The sequence below is a fragment of the Antechinus flavipes genome, chromosome 4 (genome assembly GCF_016432865.1).
Source record: "Antechinus flavipes isolate AdamAnt ecotype Samford, QLD, Australia chromosome 4, AdamAnt_v2, whole genome shotgun sequence".
In the NCBI taxonomy this organism is placed as follows: Eukaryota; Metazoa; Chordata; class Mammalia; order Dasyuromorphia; family Dasyuridae; genus Antechinus; species Antechinus flavipes.
Genome location: NC_067401.1, coordinates 48,987,912 through 49,004,477, shown reverse-complemented (window position 1 = coordinate 49,004,477; position 16,566 = coordinate 48,987,912). Strand labels below are relative to the sequence as shown.

The 16,566-nt window shown below is 38.8% G+C and overlaps 1 protein-coding gene across 2 annotated transcripts in view; it reads right to left on the bottom strand.

Annotated features, from left to right (window-relative positions):
• TRIM33 (tripartite motif containing 33) overlaps positions 1-15,687 on the bottom strand; it is a 128,473-nt gene extending 112,786 nt beyond the window's left edge. For both annotated transcript variants that reach the window (XM_051992963.1, XM_051992964.1), the window contains exon 1: positions 15,032-15,687. In XM_051992963.1, coding sequence (XP_051848923.1) covers positions 15,032-15,605 — 574 coding nt within the window. In that variant the 5' untranslated portion in view covers positions 15,606-15,687. The remainder of the gene's footprint in view (positions 1-15,031) is intronic.
• Positions 15,688-16,566: the final 879 nt, after the last annotated feature.

Sequence of the window (16,566 nt, the reverse complement as noted above, 5' to 3'; positions counted from 1 at the left end):
TTTGAAGCATAATACAAAAAGATGGAATATCTGTGTGGTCAATGTTACTTTTATTATCAGTTTCTATTTCTAAATGTCACGTCTAATACCTGACATGTTCTTATTTCTTCTATTTTCTTTTTTCTACCCATTTCCTATGTCTCTTTGTATTTGCATAGAAATACAGGTCTTTTGTAGGTCACCAGCCAATTGACCCTCTTCATCAAAATAGCAGATCAGTAAGTCACACATGTAAGTTGTATCAGTCTTCTCAGCAATGTTCATTATTTTCAAAAGAATTACCTAAATCTTTTGTTTTTACATTAGTTCTTTCTGGATTTATCTTGCATCCATCATCACAATAAATTTTTATAAACAGCAAACAAAAAACTTTAAAAAAAAACTGACAAAGAGGGATTATGATGCAGTGGACAAAGTACTAGATTTGCAGTTAGAAGGACTAAATATAAGGCTTTGCATTTCTCTGTGAGACCTTGAGTGACATTAGAAATTTAATTTTCCACATGTGAAAATGAGGCAATTAGTCTCAAAGGTGCTTTCCAACTTTAGATAATATGATTGTGACCATATTAAATAGCAATTGTTCCTTACAATATATATACAATATTTTCTACCAAGTTTCCACTTCTCCAAGGCCTAGAGGGAAGTTACTTTTCTTCTTCTTTATAAGCCATGATTGTTATTATCATAGAAGCTATAATCGGAATTGTCTGATTTAATCCCTGGGAAGCTTTCATTATAATATTGAGTGGGAAGGTGAGAGGGAAAATCAAAGGGGTTTCTGTTGTTGTTGTTGGTTTTTAGTGACACAATTGGGGTTAAGTGACTTGTCCAGGGTCACACAGCTAGTATTAACTATCTGAGGTCATATTTGAACTAAGGTCTTCCTGACTTCTGGGCTGGTGCTCTACCCATCTAGCTGCTCCTAAAAGAAAGCCTCTTTATCAACTCAACTACTAATTGTCTCAAATACCAAGGAATTTTGATCAATTATTAAGCAGCCCTCTCAAAAATACCAAAAAATGGGCCAAATACTTATAGTTCTGAAGCAGTATGAGGAAAAGGAGATGAAAGCCAACCCAGGGCCAGATCCACTGCTGCAGCTGCTCCACCCCCCTCCACCATCACTACCAGCCAACCTGTTTTTCTCAAATCTTCATCATGAAAGAGAAAAACTGAAAGATGCTACTGAAGACAAGGTTAAACACAAACCACAGAGGTAATCAGCATGATTATCTACTAAACCTGCCCCTCCCAAGCCAGAACCTAAAACCAAAAAGATACCAGCAAGAAAGGGAGAAAAGTTACCCAATGAGAAAAAGGGAATGGCTGTGTCCAATAATTATGGGAACCCTACAGGGAATGGAGATCCAAAACAGACTAGACATAGAAAGCTGAAGTTGCGGAAGATGCCAAATGAATTGTGTGAATCTGATAATGGTATACTTTCTAGTGATTGTACAGTTTGAAATACTATTTTTAAATTAAGTTTTATAAAAATGCTGAATTTTTGTTTTACTTTATTTCCCTTAAACTATGTTGTTAGCACACAAAATGCTGTTCTTACTTTGGGTGGATGGGGTAGATGTTATAGGTAGGATGTCTCCAAATCTGGATTGAAATGGGTAGGGATTTCTTCCTACTCTGAGTGGATTGGATTTCTCTTGAATAGCAAGAAGTCACACACACACACACACACACACACGAAGCACAGGTGTGTGCACGATACATAGATGTGAACAATGATACCCACAGTCTATATGGTGAGAAGAAGAAAACTACAAAAATTTGTTCTTCTTCTCCATCTGCCATAAGCATCAACCTAACTCCTCCAAACTCAGGGGTTTTTCAGGACTTATCCTTATTTCCCTCCTTCTCTCCCCCCCCCCCCCAATACTGTTAGATACCAGTCTTTCAGATAATCTAGACTTGAATTATGGTTCTAAGGAGGCCTGTCCAAAAAGCAGCAGTTCCTTTCATTTCCTCAAAATCAGGATAGATTTGTGTAAAATTGTTAAACAACATATGCTCAATGTGAAAGTGTTTCACGCTCACTCAATTTTCCCTGCTTAGAATGTAAGATAAAGTTTTATAAGAAATGAATAGCAGGATGATTTGAGAAAGGCCTGGAAAAGACTTACATGAACTGATGCTAAGTGAAGTGAGTAGAACCAGGAAAATGTTATACACAGTAGCAACAAGATTATATGACAATCAACTGTAATGGACTTGGTTCTTTTCAACAATGAGGTGATTCAGCCAATTCCAATAGATTTGTAATAGAGAGAGCCATCTGTATCCAGAATGGGGATGTGGAGATTGAATGTGGGTCACAACACAGCATTTGCATCTTTTTAGTTGCTATTTGCTTGCTTTTTGCTTTCTCTCTTTTTTTTAACTTTTTGATCTAATTTTTCTTGTGCAGGATAATAAATGTAGAAATACATATAGAAGAACTGCACATTTAACGTATATTGTATTACTTGCTGCCTAGGAGAAGGGGTGGGGGGAAAGAAGGGAGGAATTATGGAACACAAGGTTTTGCAAGGGTAAATGGTGAAAACTATCTTTACATATAGTTTGAAAATAAAAAGCTATTCTTTTAAAAAAATAACATAATGGTATTTAAAATTAAGCATGGTTTATTAATAAACACTGTAAGGTGCAAAAGTCTACATTCTCTTTTCAACATGAAGACAGAAAAAATACAAAATATTAGAAATCAAACCTAAAAATTTTTAAATGTTAAACAAAAGCAGATCGACTTTTTCTGAAAAGGAAGAAAGATTAAGGATTCCCAATCATATTATCTACACAAAATTTATAGAACAAGAGAATCTCCAATTAAACTGGTCTTTCCAATTGAATTATCAGCGTAATGCTGTAGTACAGCTAGATCAGGAAAAACTAAAATTTCACTGATAAATAAAGCCAAGTTCAAATTTGCAAGCATCAAGAGATAAATACACCACATACATACGTACGTACACACACCAAAATATTTTTAGTAGTACTTTTGGAGTAGCAAAGAAATAGGGAAAAAAATTAGTTTCATATCTATTTTGATACTCGCTGACTAGAGAATGGCTACATTACTATATTGGGAGTATTATAATATTGCAAATTGTGAATGTTAAAATGTTACTGGCTGTAGGATACTACTTAGAAAAGCCAACTAGTTTTTCTCAAATCTTCATCAAAGATGCATGTGTAAAGTATTCTCTTTAAAATTTTGCAGATATAGAAGTTGGTAGCTAGACAGCAAAGAGATAGTGTGTGTTAGACCTGGAATAAAGAGGACTCCAATTCAAACCTCACCTCAGAGACTTATTGACTGGGTGATCTTTAATCCTGTTTCCTCAGGTCAAATTCCAGTATCTTTGCCAAGGAAATACCAAATGGAATTACCTAGCCCACTCCATCTAAACAAGCTAAATCACCAATCAGCTTCCAAGTCAACTTAAATCCCTATTACTGGCAAATTTATAATAATTCATTTTATTCATTGTGTAATCTTTAACAATTTCTTTGTAATAAGTTCCATTCTACTCCTGCTCTATAGTCAACTCAATATAGTACCTTTGTTTCTAGCAAGGCTGTATCATTTGAAGCTCTCCAGACCAAAATACAGTGATGACCATTCCCTTTTATCTGCTGGTTCACCTTTTTAGTACAGGGATTCATTAGGGGAACTATGTTACTTTCTGTATCTGTATTTCCAAGGCTTAGCACAGTAACTGGTACAAAATAATCAGAGTAACCATGAATCATTTTTTAATTCATTTAAAAATTCAAAAAATACATAACATAAAAATCCACTAGAAACAACAAAAAGTTAAAAACATCAAAATTCTGGGAAATAATGAAAAAAGGTAGGAATTAATGAATTACAGCATAAATGAGTAACCATCACAACTCTTCCAATTTCCTTGAAAAAGAAAATTAAAACTATATTCAAAACATATGAAAAGAATTTTCAAGTATACATGAAATGATCACAAAATCATGTTTACACAAAATTACCTATTAAATTTTGAAAAGAAAAAATTTTACACTTATAGGATATAAATAAAGCTTAAAAACAAACTTATTACTTGTATGTGCAAGAATGTTTGTGGCAGCCCTCTTTGTCGTGGCCAAAAACGGGAAACTGAGTGGATGCCCATCAATTGGAGAATGGGTGAATAAATTGTGGTATATGAATATTATGGAATATTATTGTTCTGTAAGAAATGACCAGCAGGAGGATTTCAGAAAGGCCTGGAAAGACTTACATGAACTGATGCTGAGTGAAATGAGCAGGACCAGGAGATCATTATATACTTCAACAACAATACTATATGATGATCAATTCTGATGGACGTGACTATCTTCAGCAATGAGATGAACCAAATTAGTTCCAATAGGGCAGTAATGATTTGAACCAGCTACACCCAGCAAAAGAACAACTATGAACCACTACATAGAATTCAATGCCTCTATTTTTGTCCACCTTCATTTTTGATTTCCTTCACAGGCTAATTGTACACTATTTCAAAGTCCTATTCTTTTTGTAAAGCAAAATAATTGTTTGGACATGTATATGTATATTGTATTTAATTTATACTTTAACATATTTAACATGTATTGATCAACCTGCCATCTGGGGGAGGGGATGAGGGGAAGGAGGGGAAAAATTGGAACAAAAGCTTTGGCAATGGTCAATGCTGTAAAATTACCCTTGCATATAACTTGTAAATAAAAAGGCTGTAATAATTTTTAAAAAAAACTTATTACAAAGAAATTTTTAAAGATTACACAATGAATAAAATGAATTATTACAAATAAGACAGGGGACATCCTCAGCAACAAATTTATGATACTCAATCAGTAAAAAGAAAACTAATTTAAATAACTGTGTACTTCATGAAAATAGCCCCCAAAAAAGTCAAAGAAAAAAATTAGTTTTATCAGGGTGGACATTAATATAAGAAATTAGAACTGAAATGATAAGCAGAAAAGCTTCTTTTTAAAGAAATAAAACAGACTAAGCTTAGCAAATTTAATCAAAACAAGGAGACTCTAAAAATTGCACTAAAATTTTAATGAGCCTATATATCTGTCCATTAAATTAAGGCCCTTTTATCTAAATCAAAATGTTTGGCTACAAGTCATGGAATACAACCAGCTTAGCCAAATTCAAGTTGTATGAAACAAAGGACAATGGAAAAGTATTCAATGGGCATGTATAAAACAGTGATATTAAAAGATATAATAATCAGAAAGATCCATGAGTAAAAAAATGAGATAAGACGATCACATATCAAGAGTGAATGAAAGGAGCCAAAATGATGAAGAAGTCAAGAAGTTGCCTGAATTCTCCCCAGTTTCACAGGAAAGAACATTAAATCAAGCTTATTAAAAGTTTCTGGAGCAATAGAAAAGTTGGAGTGAAAAAAATATCTAGCTTAAGGTAACATAGAAGTGTAGAGGACCAGTACTGAATAAGTCTATTCGTTAGCAGTTATAATCCAGTCCAGATTTTACTTGAGACCAACTCTCTATTAGGGCAAGCAGTTCAAAGCACTGGCTCACCATCTCCCTAACAATAAATAAATTTAGGAAAAACCTGATGGAGAATTCATGTGACAGGAACAAAGCATTTCAACTATACTATTTACCCCTTAACAATGAATTAAAGACATACTTGAGATAAATACATTAGTATGATAATTTCTGCTATTTACTACTCAGTTTTCACAAGTACTTTGGTATTGATAAACATCCCAACTATGCTATTTACAATTCTGTGTTGATAAGTACCTTGGTATTGATAGTTAAGATAGATACTGAAATATCAAAGTATGTCCAGTAACCCTGGAATAGTCACCTGAAGGTAGCTAGAAATAAAGTATACTAATAAAGTATATAAAACTTGGTTCTCAGATTAATAAATGGGGATTGTAAAGCTTATCTTCAGTCTGGCCTCATATATTCATTTCAGATTCACACTCTTATGTTTTCACTGGAGCTGGAATTCGATATAGAAGGGCTTCTGGAAATATCTATCTCATCTAGGTAAAAGGCATTTTTACAGACCAGCACAGAGATGGTACATATCACAGCAACAATAGATCAACAATAGATACCTCTTTGTCCTGGCTTAACAGAATATGGCACTACACACCAGTGGTCCAGTCTCCAGCCCCAGCACAAAAGGAAAATTGTTACCTCTGGACAAGAAACATGAGTAGGTTGCACTAGTCCAAGCAATCAAAGCCAGTGACCCTGATGATGTCTTCCAGCACAAAAAGCTTAGGACCTTTATAACCTAAGAGCACAGCTCAACTTTTAAAACCATGAAATAGGCAAAACAAAAACACACCTTGACTAAAGAAAGCTATTGTGAAGACAGGGAAGATCAAAGCACCCACTCAGAAGAGGATAAAATGCCCATATGGGAAACTTCAAAGGGGGATCTGAATTGGTCTCAAGTCCAAAAAGCCTTCTTGGAAGACCTCAAAAAGGATTCTTAAAATACAAGTAGAAGAAAAACTGGGAAAACAAATCAGAGGCATGCAAGAGAGAGTCAACAGTTTGGAAAAGGACAAAAATTAACTGAAGAAAACAAATTCTTTACAAAATACAATTGACCAAATTGGGGGAAGGGAAAAAGGAAATCCATTGAAAAAATAGCTCCTTAAAAAAAATTAGCCAAATAGAAAAGGAAATACTAAGGTAGTTCATGAAAAGGCTCAATCATAATTCTACCTCATTTCCCATACCCTTCCCTTCCCATCCATTCCATTTCCAGTTCAGTTACCATGATCAAATCAACTGCCATGGTGCCTGAATAGGACGTGTCAATCTTCTCCTCATTACCTACTGTTGTTCAGTAGTACTCTTCCTAACCTGAGGAATCAATTGTCCGTGTGTTTTTCTTAGCAAAATTTGCTAAGAACTTTGACCTGACAAAAAAAAAAAAATTTGTCAGATTCAAAATCCTTGCCACCACCCCAGGTTTTAATCTCATGTCACTAAGTTTCACAAAGTTATCTCTGTCTCCCAGCACCTGTATGAGGCACCATGCCTAAAGATTAAGCTATATTTTGCCAATTAAGTGTATGTCACAGACTGCATGGACTCGTCTCCAAATTAGAAAGAAGTGACGTCTATATCTGTACTAATACATGACCAAATTAATATAAACTAAATTATCTTCTTAAAACAACCTAACAGCTTTCCTATTACTTCTCTTGTCTGTATATATAATAATTCTTGTAGTCATATATAAAAATTTAAATCTTAAGTCACATGATTTGTCCTGCTTTGTTTCTCATATTTAATTAGTAAATCCCACTTTTCTTTTTTTCAAACATAATCAACATGCTCATGTTTTGCTTGATTGTACTTATTTAATGAGTAAGGGGGTCTTTAATTTATTTAATTTTATTTATTTAATTTGTTTATTTAATGAGGGGGTCTTTGTTGTGTTGGGGTTTTTAAGAAGGGGGAAAGTAGTGACAAAACATGCCTTCCAAAAGGAAACAAATTGTTTCATAAATAATGCTCTTTTATTTTCTTCATTGAAAGTGAAAATATTTAAGTATATGCTAATGTTTGGCATGGTTATGAATGGGACTGATTGGATGAAGTAATTCTCAGTATTGTCTGACACATGATCCCTGTTCTCAGAACTCTGAGACTTTGGGGAGGTCATTTGATCTCTGAAGGGATGAACTTTGAACCCTGAGATACAGGAAGTTGCAGGAAGTGACATGACTGGTGGGAGGCAGCCAAGCATTGGTGACCATTGGTCAAGGATGTTTGCATCTTTTTAGTCTCTCCAATGAGAAAGTTCAAGTCTTTTGCTTTTAAATCCTGGACAAGCCTGAAGCTGGTCAGGTTCCAGGCACACATGGTGGGAATTGGGATGGCTCCCAGATGTGTCTGGGCCTCTCCCTACAGAGATTAAATAAATGCTTTCTCTTTGTACCTGATGATATTTCTGTTTAGTTCATTGGGAAGGGTGTCTTGCACCCAACCTGTTCCACACAGTTATAATAAAAGATTAAAATCCTATGAAAAATGCCATCTATGACTAGAGAGAAAATTATGGAGACTGAATGTGGAACGAAGCATAGTATTTTCACCTTTTTAGTTTGTGTATTTGTTTGCTTGTTCTTTCTCATGTTTTTTTCCCTTTTGATCAGCTTTTTTTTTTTTTTTTGCATAACATGACAAATATGGAAATATATTTAGGATTGTACATGTTTAATCTATACTGGATTACTTGCTATTTTAGGGGAAGAAAGGAAAGGAGAAAAAATCTGAAACACAAAATCCTCTAGAAATAAATAACTATCGACATTTATTTGAGAAAACTAAAAAACTATTGAGAAAAATAAAATAAAATCCCAGAGGAAAAAGGGTTGAAGAAATTAAAATTTAGCAAGATATTAATGCTAATTTCGGAAAGGACACTTTCAGTTGAATGAGGTTGGAAACCAGACTGCAATGGTTTAAAATTGAGTGAGAAAAAAAAGTGAAGACACCTCAGTAATAGATGGCTTTCTCAAGGAGTTTAGCCAAAAAAAAGGGACGAGACATATAATTTAGTAGAATAAAAATAGTTGGATCAAATGAAGATTTTTAAGGATAGGTGAGGCACACTGGGAAACAGTAATGAAGAAACCAATATTACTGACCAGTAAGAGTGGGCATGATAACGGAGGAAATTTGCTGGAAAGATAGGAATTGATGGGATACATGCAGAAGAGTTTGTCATGGCAATGGTAAGGGCTATGATTTCAAGTTAAGGTGGAAGAAATAAGAAGAGTAAGCTGTAGAGTTTTAGAAAAAGTAAGAGGAATGAAAATGGCCTCAATTTTTTTCAGTAAAGTATGAGTAAATCTCCTCTGCTGAAAGTGTTGAGTATAGAGTTGAGAGAAGATTGATGCAGGGAGAGCCTGAGACTGTTATGTGAAACTGACCCAATCAGTATGGTTTTATAAAATTTCTCCAATTTCATTCAGTAGTACACAAAGAGAGCAAAGGAAATGGAAGGTAGAAGTCATACAAGCAAGGAAATGGGGAGATACATGTTTCAACAGCTTCAGGTAAAAATTCTGCTCCCCCCCCCCTTCACTCTGACTACTGAATTCCCTGGCTTCCTTTAAGTCCTCACTAAAATACCACCCCTACAGGAAGCCTTCCCAAACCCCTTTAACGCAACACCTTTCTTCTATTAACATTTCCCATTTATGCTGGATATAGCTTACCTTGAACATATTGGTTTCCATATTGTCTCCCCTATTAGACTGTAAGCTCCTTGAGGGCAGGGGCTGTCTTGACTCTTTTTATATCCCCAGTCCCTAGTACAGTTTCTGGTATATAATAGGTATTTAACAAATGTTACTGAATTGAATTGTAGACCTGGTACAGTATCTTTCCTTGTTTTAGCATGAAGAAAGGACAAAAGGATAAAGAATTCAAGTATAGAGAGAAAGGCACATTTGGACTGAATCACTCAAAGATCAAGACAGGGAAGCAAATAAGGGCAAAGGTAATGGCCCAGGATGAACCTGAAGTCAATAAAGAGCAGCGCTACATGTAGTAAGATATAGAGAATGATGCAATGATAGTAAGATATGAAGCAATGATAAAAATTTTACTCAAGAAATTGGAATTTCAGAATTCATAGTTGCAAGTGGAATATTTTTATGTGATGGTAAGATCAAGATAAAACCATCCCAGTGTATAGCTGACACAAAGCAGGATAGATGATGGTCACTGACAATATTAAGACACTGGAAAATTAGGTTAGCTGAGGAAAAATCAATTTATATATTATTAGCTATCCCTTCTAGTTCTGTGTTAGATTCTAAATTTGATGAACATGCCATCATAAAGGCACACATTTATTGAAGCCACTGAAAGGAATGTAAAACAACACACATCCCTGTAAACAAAAAAACAAGCACAGATCCCCAGAGTACTGTAATCATGTCATGGAAGACGTCTGATGGAAAGCTCAAAACAAAAGAAAGATATCCAACTAATACAGAAATTAACAAAATTTATTCCAGATAATTTCTAACTATACTGATTCCTGAACATTAACAAAATCTATAGCAATATGAAGAGATTGATCTGAGTGGCCATGGTTTAAAAATTTTTTAACTTTTTTTAATACTTGAAAAAATGTTAACTAGATTCTAATATACAATTTAATAGGAAGACCATGAAAGATCATCAAATCTCCTTTAAAAATCGCAGTGCTGATGATATATCCTCTCCATGAAGGAAACTCCAAAATCCAACCTTAATCTTTCTTCTTACCTTCAGTGCCATATTACCTGTTGGACATTTCTATCTATATGTTTCAGCAACATATCAAACTAGATATATTCAAAACTGAACTCACATCTCCCAAAATTATAGTTAAAAGGATATACAATCTTCAAACTAACATCCTAAAATAAAAATGTTGTACTTTCCCATTTAACCTACTTTTAAACCCAAATTGATAAAGGAGTATTAAAAATTGTGAATACTCTATTTTACAAAATTCAGCTCACTTGCACTGTAAATAGTCTAAGGCATAACACACCTTTTATTTTTTGATTATAGTATCATAGATGTACATTTAGAAAGAACCTCAGAATCACCTAATCTAAGCACTATCAAAATCGTAAACCATATAAAAACCACAATAAAAAAGAATCAGAGATTCTACATGGCTCCAGAAGAGAAAATGAGGCTGGTAACCACAGTTCTTCCTCACTTAAATCCAATTCACTTACAAGTCCAAGTACCATTTCCCCATGGAAAAACTGGGACACTAAATGCACTGTTAGTGGAGGTGTGGAAATGATGCAACTATTCTAGAGAGGAATTTGTAACTATGCCCAAAGGGCTACAAAACAGTGCATACCTTTGAATCCAGTAGTGTCATTACTGGACTTATATCCCAAGGAGATCATAAAAAAGGGAAAAGGACCCACGTGTGCAAAAATGTTTGCAGCAGCTCTTTTTGTAGTGGCAAGGAATTGGAAATTGAATGGATGCCCATCAGTTGGGGAATGGCTGAATAAGATATGGTATATGAATGTTATGGAATATTTTTGTTCTAGAAGAAATGATGAGAAGGCTGATTACAGATAAGCATGGAAAGACTTACCTGAACTGATGCTGAGTGAAGCAAACAGAACCAAAAGAACATTGTACAAAGTAGCAAGAAGATTATGTGATGATTAACTGTGATGGACTTGGCTCTTTTAAACAATGAGGTGATTCAAGGCAATTCCAGTACACTTAAGATGGAAAATGCCTTCTGCATGTGGATTGAAGCATAGTGTTTCTGGTTTGTTTGCTTTTTCTTTCTCATGGTTTATTCCCTTTCCATCTGATACTTCTTATATAACATGACAAATATGGAAATGTTTTTAAAAATTAAACATATTTAACCTATATCAAATTGCTTGCTGTCTTAGGAAAGGGAATGAAAGAAAAGGAAGGAGAAAAATTTGGAACACAAAAGTCTTACAAAAATTAATGTTGAAAACTATTTTTACATATATTGGTAAAAATAAAATACTACTGCAAATTGTGAAAAAAAAGGGGGAGGGGGTTTGGGGGTGGGGAGGAAGAAACAGAATTGAAAACACTTTAAGTACACATTACTTCTTTTCAATCCCAATTGCCACTCTTGCTCTTAAATGATCACAGAATCTTACCCATTTTTAAATATTGTCCAGATCGATCTCCCCATTTCCTGGTTCTGATCATATTATTAATTTGATCAAAAATTTTCAATGATTGCCCACATTCCTTTGTCAGGCATCCACATCCTCTACAATCTGAATCATAAAACTCCCCAATTTCCAACCTTAGTTCACTAGACTTCTCTCCAATATTCTCAAGTTCAATTTCTTCGTTTCTCCCAACACATTCTATTTTCTAATTTGAGCCTTTGTTCATTCTGTTCTCATCTGTGGAACACTCTCTCTCCCTAGTCCTATCTATTAAATCCTCATCGTATTCTTCAAGTACTAACTCAAATGTCACCTCCATGGCTATGTTCTCATCTTCCTCCAGATACCTGAAAGTATTTCTCTCTGTTCTGAACTCTCAAGACTCTTTGTTAGTAACCTCTATAAAAATACACACAGGACAGGCTTCTTGAAACTGAACCCCATCTTCTTTATCTTTGTGTTCTCTGTGTCTAGCATAGGACCTTTCACAAAGTAGATATACAACATGTTTGCTGAATGAACAACAACAAAATCAACAGATGGGCTTTAAATTGTATCCTGGTTAATTTGTGCTCTCTAACTCCAACATATGCCAAATCATGCCCAAGAAGGCTGACCTAAGGTAGGAAGAATAGAATGTAGTTCTGAAAGAAGTTAAATGATCTATTAATGCAGTGGGGTTGCAGGTTGAATTGATCTGTAAGAATTACCAAGAAGCAGAACTCGGTTCTCAAAGGAAGGAATTTTACTGTTGTAAAAGCAGACTGGAACTACACAGCATCAAGGAACTGGTTGGTCAGAGGAGGGTATTTATAGAGTAAGGCAATGGTTATCTTCTAGGAGAGACTGCTCTTCAACAATTTGAAACTAACAAGGCATAACCCAAACTTCCTTCACCTGGCTGAGCAGGCAACTGCACCCTGTTTACCGCATCCAAGCCCCCTAAACCTGGATGATTGGGCAACTTGCATCCTGTTTTTCTGTTCCTGGAGTCAACTGCCCATGCAGGAACTAGCAATGATTCTACTGGGGCCTAGTCCACCAAGATATTGAACCTCGAACCCTGGCCTCATTTTCAATATGATGCTCTAATGAAAATAAGCTAATCAAGGAAATACTGCAAGCAATCATAAAGAAAATTCAAATACCAAGAACACAATCAGGATGACCTAGAATCTAACAGCTTCCATTGTAAAGGATCTAAGGGCCTGGAATATGACATTACATAAATAAAATAATCAAATATACCTTTTTTTTTTCTTTTTTCACAAGACACGAATCACAAATCATTTCTCCAAAGTTCAAATTTTCACCTGAAAAGTATATGTGCTTTAAATACATATAAATTTACCACTTGTCCAACTTACTCGTAACAATGTACAGAAACTTAACTGAACACACAAGCATAAATTCACTTCGAACAAAACATTATTCCTGTTATTACAGAGGTGTGACAATCCAACCCAATTAACATTTACCAACTACCTACTGGAAGCTGCACAATTTACAAGTTCCTCATGAAATTTATAATTTAACAAGTATATAACATACACAAATAAGCAAAAAAAAAAAAAAACTTCTCAAACCATAAATACATTGAAGATATGCAAAACAAAATACTATGAGATTGTGTCATAGTAGATTAGACTTGTAGTAAAATCTGGGTTCAAATCCCATTCCGACTCTCACATAATTGGCTAGACAAGTCACTTAACCCCTCTGAGACATTCTTTAATTATCTGTAAATAGGACTAATAGTACCCATCTTAAAGGGTTGTTACCAGTATTAAATGAGATAAAAACAAAACTGCATATAAACGCCAGCTAGTATTATTATTAAGGAAAAGAGTATTTTGGATCTTCCAAATACTCTGATTCTTGGGGAGTTAAGGTTTCCTCTGTGGAATAGCAAGACAAGAAAGTAAATTGTAATTTGACTGTAAAGTAAATCAGGTATTGACCTTGAAAGAAGGCAACAAGACAAAAGTATATACAGCATAAGTTTTTCTGCATCGAGTTACTTTAAAATTTTGCGACATTCAGATTCTGCCCATTGGATTTGTTCAAACACTATAAATTTATAATGTGTACAGAAGTGTGTACAGGTTATAAAAAAATTGAAGCTTAAAACATAACATGAAAGAAAACACGAACATTAATTATAAGACATTATGAAATATCTATCTTAAAGATAATGGTTCTGAAGCAAAGCCAATTATTTTAAAGCAACGGACTGTTTTTAACAAATCTGTGCTATTTCTCCTATTTTGTGATCCAAATATAGAAAAATGAATATTGAGATTTATACTATTCCTCTTCTTCAGCCAAAAAAGTTCCTAAAAGTCCATTTCCTCATTCTTAGTATCCCAATACCATATGTCAAACAACCAAATCTTGCATGATTTTCAAAACCTCCCCACCAAATAAGGTTTCTCCTAAGAACTTTTCAAACATCCCAAACCATTTACTTTCTCCTCCTCAACAATCAAGGTTATACATTGATTGGTGTTCATCCCTACCTAATCTCCCAGTCGGCTCTTTTCTCTAAAGCCTACAAAGTTCCTCTCTTCTCTCTTTTAGAAGCAACCTTCTTGGAGCACATGTCACATTTACTCAGCTAACCCTAGACCGCACTTCAATTTTTCATACTGTCTAGCCCCAATATTTTCAGACAAGTGTTCCAGTGCACTGCTCCCAAACATCTTCCACAGACCAAGTGCTCATCTTTTACAAACAGCAATTGGATTTGATGTCTTCTCGCTGAATCGGAAGGCTGTCCCCAAACCTACCATCTTTCCCCATAAAACCTTCTGGGTCCCCGGGTCCCCTCCCTTCAGCCCTCTCCAAGGCCCTCCCCTCTTAGACCCCGCCCCATCCTCCTCGCAGGGCCCTCCTCCCCCACAGTTCCCCCCCAGCCCTCTTAAGGCCCTCTTTCCCTTCCTCCCATCACTCGGCTCTTGCTTCTTCCTCCCCCCCCCCCCCAAACAACTCAATCCCTCCCGGCCCTCGCTCATCCCTCCTCACTGTCTCTCTCACACACACACATACACACACACACACACACACACACACACACTCACACCCTCCTCCGGGAGGGAAAAAAGAACCAGCTCTCACGGCCTCTTCCCACCTAGGAGAGGAGACCCCTTAAGGGTTCGATCTTCCCAAGTTCCCCTCACCCCTGCAGGGCCCTCAGGCCGCGGCCCCTCCCCGCCTCCCGCGGGCCTCGGGCGGCGACGAGCCCAAGCCCGGCTCACGGCCACGGGAGCCGCAGGCCTCGGCGCCCGCCCGCTCACCTTGCTGGATGTCGCCGTTGCTGCCGCCCGGGATGGGCACGCTGAGCTGGCGCTCAGGCTCGGGCAGGCAGCGGAGGCAGAAGGAGTGCAGGCACGGCAGCAGCTTGGGCTCCGCCTCACGGCGGCTCTGCAGGCTCTGCTGACACACCGCGCAGGTGTCCAGCAGCGAGGCCGGGGGCCCGAGAGGCGGCCCCGCCGACGCGGGGGCAGGCGCCGCCAGGGCTGCCGGGGCCGCGGGGGCCGCAGGAACCGGGGCCGCGATCGCCGTCCCCGGACCCGTTGGGCCCGCCGAGGCCACGGCGGCGGCCGCAGGGGCCGAGCCCGAGGAGGCCGCGGACACCCCCCCGTCCTCGGGCCCGGCCGCCGCGCCACCCTCCGGCCCGGCCCTGCCGCCCTCCTCCTCCTCCTCCTCTTCCACTAGCACCGCGGCGAGAGGCGGCTCCGCCTCCAGCCCCGCGGGTCCTGCAGCCCCGGGCCCAGCCGCCGACCCCGTCGTCGCCGCTGCACCGCCACCGACCCCGCCGCCGCCGCTCTCGGGCTCGCCACCGCCGCCGCCGCCTTTGTTTTCCGCCATGTTTTCCTCTTTGAACCCGCCGGACCGCCCCGCGCCGCCAGCCGCCCGCGCCGCCGCCACCCCCAGCCCCAGCCGCAGCAGCAGCGAGAACGGCCGGCGAGAACGAGCAAGAGCGAGGGCGCGCGCGCACCGCGGCCCTTCCCCTCGTTCCCTCGTCGAGCGCTGGGGAGGGAGCGCGCACGCACCACGCACACACGTCTTTCCTTCAGATAGAGGCTCGGGTCTGAGATCACGTTGCGCGGGCACAGACGAGGCTCCGGCTCGTCCGGAAAGCGACTGCTTTGCGCCTGCGCGGAAGCCTTAGCTCTGGGGCTGAATTCGACTCCCAGGTAGGATTCACGCTCCACCGCGGAAGACTCCGACGTCTAGGTGAGAGCTGTAGGCGTGGGTGAGGCGCGAGCTGCCACTGGGGGCTCCTGGAAGAGAGGGGCGGGACGCTGGAGAGCTGGGAGGAGGGACGGGGGCCTGGGGAGGCGGGGCTCCAGGTGAGGATCCTGGGGGATGGAGGTGCGCGGAGGACTGTGTGCCGGGCTCCTCCTTTGTTGTCTCCTCCGGGGGATGGAAGTCTGGGGCGGGGCCTCGCTCTGAGGCTGCCCCGAGCTCGAGGACTGCAGCTCGCGGGACCAGGACTCCCTGTCTCCCGGGCCTCCCTGACATAGTCCATCCCCATCCCCTTCCCGAGATTGAGCCAAAATCTGGCCCCCCTTCCTCTCACCCCTCCCCTTCTGCGGTTGGGTTAAGATCGATTCCCTTCCCCAGAGATTGTAAACTCCTACCGGGCTGGACCGGGACCTGGATAGAAGAGCGCAGAGCCTTGTCGGTATCTCCAGTGCTAGACGTATGCACGCGATGCCTTATTCTAGTTTTCTTCATATAATCAAATGTGCAGGTTTGTACTTAAATCCATAATAAAGGAGGGGGAGAAAGACCCATTATGTTTTGAAATCAAACTGGAAATGAA